The 6,736-nt window shown below is 43.5% G+C and overlaps 1 protein-coding gene across 8 annotated transcripts in view; it reads right to left on the bottom strand.

Annotated features, from left to right (window-relative positions):
* The window catches only part of nbeaa (neurobeachin a), an 82,027-nt gene extending 75,981 nt beyond the window's left edge, over positions 1-6,046 (bottom strand). For all 8 annotated transcript variants that reach the window (XM_068601408.1, XM_068601410.1, XM_068601411.1 and 5 more), the window contains exon 1: positions 5,476-6,046. In XM_068601408.1, the coding sequence (XP_068457509.1) occupies positions 5,476-5,784 (309 nt within the window). In that variant the 5' untranslated portion in view covers positions 5,785-6,046. The remainder of the gene's footprint in view (positions 1-5,475) is intronic.
* Between the last annotated feature and the right edge of the window lie 690 nt (positions 6,047-6,736).

The following is a 6,736-nucleotide window of genomic DNA, read 5'->3' as shown; positions in this document are numbered from 1 at the left end:
CAGTAAAAAGAAGGGGTTAATTGTAGCATTTGTACAACAAAAAAAATACTATAATAATAATAATAATAATAGTATGAACAAATGAGACCACCGCTGAGCTCATTGTTCATCTCAACTGGCTTCTATTTCGTAATGTCTGCTACTGAATCAGGTTTTACATGAAAATCAATTGAGTCTCTTTACGGCAAAAGGTAACACTTCCTGGACACAAACCAGCAAAAAGAGGCAAGCAGCTCCAACACAAAGAGAAAGACAGGCAAAAATGATGTCATAGCAATAAAAAACACTCTTAGAATATGTTGATCAAAATGCACGAAAAGCAACACAAGCAATAGAGCATAGAGAGCCTGTCATCTTGGCCATAGTCTCAGTCATACATAACCCCCACAACAATTCATTTGATAATAAAATAGGGATACTGTTAGCACATTTAAGTGTGCGCTATATTAGCAGTACGACCAAATCAAGCTGATGTTGCATAACTGAAAAACCTTAACGTTAAATGTCTTCTTATGTGAATTAAAGATCATTATCTACACACACTGGCAGGACCGCACATTTTTCATTAGATTATTTAAGCTTATTAGTGGGATGTTTGGTATGAGAGTCATCTGCATGCACACGATGACGCATTGTTATTCCCCTGCATGGCCATGCAAGCAGATTACAGTGCTGCAGGGAAATAGTTAGCCTCTGCCCTCAGCGGGCCGCCACAGGGCAGCCTTGGAAAACAGTTAAACTGAATTATTTTGCACTGCAAAAACTACCTCAGGGCAAAATGACATATACTCACATAACAAGTTTTGAAATGGGGTGACCTATTCCTTTAGAAATATGTGCACTATAAATAAGCCTGTCAGTGGCACTGCACTCCAGACATATAGGGTCAAGTGTTAACATATCAGAAAACATAGAAACACAATCTTTTTTTCTAATGCTGCTCTCATCTTTGCTCCTTTACTTTTTGTTTCGTTGTTTATACTTCAGAAATATACATCCACAGTTTGCTACTAGGGCTGGGCTATATATATATATATATATATATATATATATATATATATATATATATATATATATATATATATATATATATATATATATATATATACAGAGTGCCATACAGAGTGTATGTACTCTGTATGGCTATATATATATATATATATATATATATATATATATATATATATATATATATATATATATATATATATATATATATATATGCTGCCTTACAGTAAATTTATGTATTTTTAATAAATTAAATGTTCTAGCTGATAAACAATATTGTGATACTTGATTTCCTCCACATCACCCAGCCCGGGTTACTTCTGTTTATATGCAAATGATTGTGTAGTTATATGTCTGAGTGTGTTTGCATATGTGCCTGAATGCCAAATAAAACATCTGAGTGCACGCATGGGTATTTTTGGGGTCTGTGTATGGCAGACTCGGTGTGTCGTGCTGTCTCTGAATCTGCTTGCCATGAACTCGGTATCGGGTGACCTTGGTGATTGTTGAGTGTGTGGATAAGAATAATGACACGTTTGCTAACAGACTCAGTGGAACGACAAAAACGGTTCAGGTGGGGATTGGCACTGTCAGAAGATACTGCATCTGACCGAGAAGGAAGGTGAAAGAAAGAATGAAACGCAAAGAATGAGCACGGCGACAACGAGTAAGGCAGAGTGTGTCACCAATCTTTTTCTATGCCAGACAAACACTCCAGTTTGATCCCAAAAAAAGCATAACAACTAGATAAATCCGTCTATAAATAAGTACAGCTGGTGCCGTATTAAGGCGAGACTGACAGTACTGCCTGTAGATGCATTTGAATTATACCTCTCAATTCTTCAAATAAAGCAATGACGGTACAGTTCAGATGACATGTCAACCCTCTTCCTTCTGTCTACAAAAAAATCCTCCTCACTTCTTCCACTGTCCAACATCACAATATAAATAATGTCAAAGTAAATAATCACAGCCTAAGTTGTGGACGATAAACAAAAAACCTGAAGTTTCTAGCAAAAAATAGATGACTAGATTTCCAGGATTTTGTACCCCTCAGCTTCACTGCTCAATTTGTCTGTGTCCACATGGCCAACCTTAGACGGCAAGGGTAAAGCTAAGAAAGATAATTAATATTACAGAATTTATTGCAGGACGACGTGGCGTTTTATTAACTTCTCCTTTATATATTTACCGGAGATGGATATTTACAGAATAATACATAATATTTTCTAGCTGCAATTGGTTGTTTAACGTCACATGATAAGGCGCTTGGGAACGTCTGGCAACGTATGTGCAATGCTACAGCGCTGTTCTCGCTTTTGAGCACCTTGAGAACAAAAGGTTTGAGGGCCCAAAAAAACGTGACCAGTGAACTAACCTGGTCCCATGTCCCGTTTATCATCTAATGACCCTTCAGATGTATGATTTTGTACTCAAAAGACTTGACGTACATGCATATATTGCTCAAAATAACAAATGGAGATGCGTCCACGGTGTAGTTTGATGAGTATGTAAATGGTGTGATTCGGATCTCAACCCAGCTGAACACCTTTATACGTGAGGTCTTAGAGTGACGTGTCCAACGTACTTTTCAAATGAAGGAATATATTTTGGGAAAATGGTTCATCCCTCCAGTCGAACTATAGAGTCTTGTGGCTTATGTGGACCATCCCACAACTGTGACGATTCCTCTCAAATCTAGCTTAACTTAGTGTGCACCTTTTTCAGTTACACAGTGTTGTTTAGCTTGTTGTTGCTGTTTAGTAAAAGAGCTCTTCCAGCCATGATGATATTATCTTATAATAGAAGACGGAAAGACAAACAGACAAAGAAAGAGCGTGAGAGATAGCAAGAAATGCTGTGGCAGCGTACTGTGACAGAAGTCCGGAAGTGGAGAGCAACACCAGGTGGTCGAGCGTCTGGAGGCAGGCAGTCAAAGAGCAGTGTTGCCTTGACAACTGTGATGCCTTGCTGATGATAATAACTGAGCACCTCGCCACCAGCATCCCACTCAAATAATGCAAGTGTTTTAGACTGTATGTATGCACAGCATCTGCACATTTGTTTTGTTTAAAAGAAAAACATGATTGCTTCATTAGAAATAATAGCATGGCCTAAATTTTTGGCTACACAGGCAGCAGTGCTCTGTATCAGCATCAGTACAGCCAGCATTCTGGCCAGAGTTGATTATTATTGTCTTCTCTCTCCTTTCGCTTGCTTTGGAGCAGTGCAGTTCATCACTCGCCAATGGCCGGCATCATATCATATAGAACAAGGAGAGTATCTGATCCAGCCGACAAGCCATCTGTTCGTCCAAGCCGCAGTGGACTCTGATCAATACAGCCACGGTGCACGGTGAATGTGGCTGCTGTGGCCTCACACATTGACTGGAATAATGGATCAGCTTTTGGGTCACAGTGGACTCATTGTACCAGCAGCATGACCGCTGAGGTTCCAGCCTCCACACCTCTTTGTTTCAACTCTTTTAATTAAGGAGCTGGGCAACAGAATTCCCTAACAGGCTTAGCTATTGGCAGCCTCGCAACCACAACTCATTGTTTAATTCAGGATTTAGCAAGTAAAGCTTTGTATGGACAACACATAGTGCTTTAATTTGTCAGGGTGTCAGGCCTTTGGGTGTTAATGCATCAGACCAACATTGACAAACAAAGTGTGGGCCGAAACGCAGGTATTTATGTAAAATGGGGTCCATTTCAATTGAACGCTCTGATGATCAGATGTGGACCAATCCAGTGTCCTTTCCTCTTCCGCTGCATCAGCTGGTGATTTCTGAGCACATAGCCACTGCAGCATCCTACCACCTCATCCTCCTCCACTCTCTCTCTCCCTCTTCTCCTCCCCCACCCTCTATCAACCCCCCCTTTTTCTCCTCCTCCTCCTCTCCACCTGCTTTTAAATGCATGGCGCTGCCCTGCTAGGCCAGTCTATGCAAGCATCATCTCTTCTATCAGCCCCTCTAGAGTGAAGGAGGAGACTGTGGAACAGGATGGATGTGGATGGTTATCAGCCTGCATGTGCAGCCAGGGGGAGGGGAGGGGGGTGGGGGAGAGAGAGGGGGAGTGTATGGAAAGTAGACAAGGTCGTAGTGAGCCAGCAAAGCCCCTCTGCTCTTCCGTGTAGTACCAATAATCGATTGGGGGATGAGAGGCGACCTGAATCCGGACGGCTCACCAGTCTGACTGAGAGGGAAATAGTTTAGCCGTACAGCTGTAGGCTGTCCTGCTCCAAGCATCCAGTGAGTAAATAGAATCCTGGCTAAATGAGACCCTGATATAGTCAACATCCAGACAGCACTGCACAGGAGCCAGGTTATAAATTATGTCTACAGTATTCGTCTTCTTCCTCAAAAAGGAATAAATACAGGTCAGATCCCCCAGCTTTGGGCAGATATGTACTACCATGCAGTGCACGCCATCACCTGATGCATGGAGGAGGGAAAACAGCCTGGCAGCATCCAACACACACGTCCTGTATCCTCCTAACGCTTTAGTCCTCCAGACCTACGTCTGCTGTACATTTTTGCTCATATGTTTCGTAACGGGAAATACGTCAAAAAAAAAAAAACAGCTGGATTAAATCCTCTCATATGGTAGGCCCGGCATCGCAGACACAACCTCCAATGGAAAGGGTAGAGATAGATTGGGGGTGGTGGCAACGTATATCTGATCCTTAAATAAAATGATCGCCGTTGCACTGGCCGTTTCTCAGCTACCTATACATCACTACTCCTTTGCGCACAGGATGCAGGGCCCTGCCTTCAACAATAGGCCGATGCATAATTTTGAGCCATTCTCATGCACACACATACACATATATGTCGATGGATAGCATAATGCTAGTCGGCCTTTGTTCGTGTTGGATTTATTTTTGTTAAACTGCTCAGTAGACGTGCATATCTTAGTGTCTTCGTTCTTGAGGAAAACGACATTATTTCGTTCGGGTCTCCGTGTTGTGCGCAACATTGTAGCGCTTCGTCGTTTGCTGGAACCTGCCAATGCATCACTTCAGGGTACATATCGGGGTCAGGAGAATCTCTTGCATACACTTTCCCTTATCCACTACAGTTCAACTGCAATTGTGTTTTCCTTGTTGCAGCGCACACTGGTCGTTTAGTCAACAATAGCTGGTGATTAGACTACCCTTCATGCCTTAGTGGGGTCACATGCTTCATTTGGGTCCTCGAGGTTTTACAATAATACAGCTTCAGCCTACGTATCCTCCAACACTGCCTCGTGTGTGCTCCTTTTTTATCTGCAGAAAAGAAAACCCCCACATCCATCCTTTGAACAAACAAATGACATCATCTCTTGAAAGCCACAAAGCCACGGGAGTGAAGCATCGTAAATAAAACATAGCGGGTTAGCACAGCGATCCGACTGTGTTTCTATGGCTGCCTTTCTGTGTTTCTAACAGTTTGCAAATGTTTTTTGTTTTTTTTTCACTCACCAGGTTCAGCACCGTCTCCACGATGTCCCTGTTGCTAACCTCCCCGACCTGGATCAGGCCCACCAGTACGGCGAATTTCATCTGGATATTCCTGATCGGGACAGCGGGGTTGATCACCCCGGCCGGGAGGACCATGGATCCGGCTGAAGACACCATCCTTTCCCCGGTGGCGCCGGAGCCAGCGCCCGCGGAGACCTGCAGCTGCGGCTGCTGGACGGAGGAGCCCGGCGGCGGATGGGAGTCTCGGTCTGTGTCCGTGAGCGAAGAAGTAGACCCCGGTGGTGCTGAAACCGGCTTCTCGCTCGACATTTCCCCTTGGAAACAGGGAGGAGAGGAGCGGTCGCCGCTGTCTCTCACACCTGGTGTACAAGCTCGAGCGTCTGCTGCTACACAAAAAACATCCACTGCGCAGAAAAAAAACAAGGGAGAGCGGTGTTGCAAAAAAAAATCCTCTGAATTCACCCTATCCTCCTGGAAATGTGTCGGGATTCATAGGGCTGGAAAAAGGGATGGAGGTTTGACGGAATGGTAGCCTCCGCTTCTTTCTCTCTCCTCTCTCTGTCTCTCTCTCATTGGCAGGTTGCAGTCAGTGCGGTCGTCGAGAAGAGAACGCCATGTTGACGCCCCCTGTCTGCGGCAGCGCGCGCTCGCCACACATGCGCACTCGGTAGCTTTCTGGTAGGGCACTGAGACGGAATAACATGGAGCCGTCAGCGCATGGGTTCATGCAGATAACAGTGCAACCTCAACCACTGTGTTTTTTTTTTGTATGTATTTGTTTGAAATATTGAATGGCTCTGGAGATTTAAGTGTGGAATAGTGAAGACGAGATGAATACAGTGATTTAAAAAAGAAAAAGCAGCCATAAATACTCGTGGGCATATTTTGGGTGCAAGGGGCAATTCATATTGAGTTCAAGCAGTTTAGGGAGTCTAGCCTCCAGACAGAGGCTGTTTATATATTCAGAAGCCAGCAATCTGTCCCACGCATTTCTGTCCTCATAGTTTAACCTTTGTTTCCTTACAGGTGTGCTCTCCTGGCACATTTTTTTCACCTCTCTTCCTCTTTTTTTCCTCACCTCTTTTTTCTACTTTGCTGCATTCATTTTCACTTTTTGCTCACACTTTCTTCTTTCACCGCCTCGGCTTTCTCATGCCTTCTGTTTTACATATAGCATTCATATATTTTCTTCTTGGTGCTACAATGTCCTGCATGCTTATCTGTGTCTGGACCTTTTTCTTTCGATTTGTTTGATGTCGTG

The sequence above is a fragment of the Clinocottus analis genome, unplaced genomic scaffold (assembly GCF_023055335.1).
Source record: "Clinocottus analis isolate CAN_PGR_092001 unplaced genomic scaffold, fCliAna1.0.p SCAF_5, whole genome shotgun sequence".
In the NCBI taxonomy this organism is placed as follows: domain Eukaryota; kingdom Metazoa; phylum Chordata; class Actinopteri; order Perciformes; family Cottidae; genus Clinocottus; species Clinocottus analis.
Note: the sequence above shows the minus strand (reverse complement) of the source record. Positions and strands in the feature narration are given on the sequence as shown.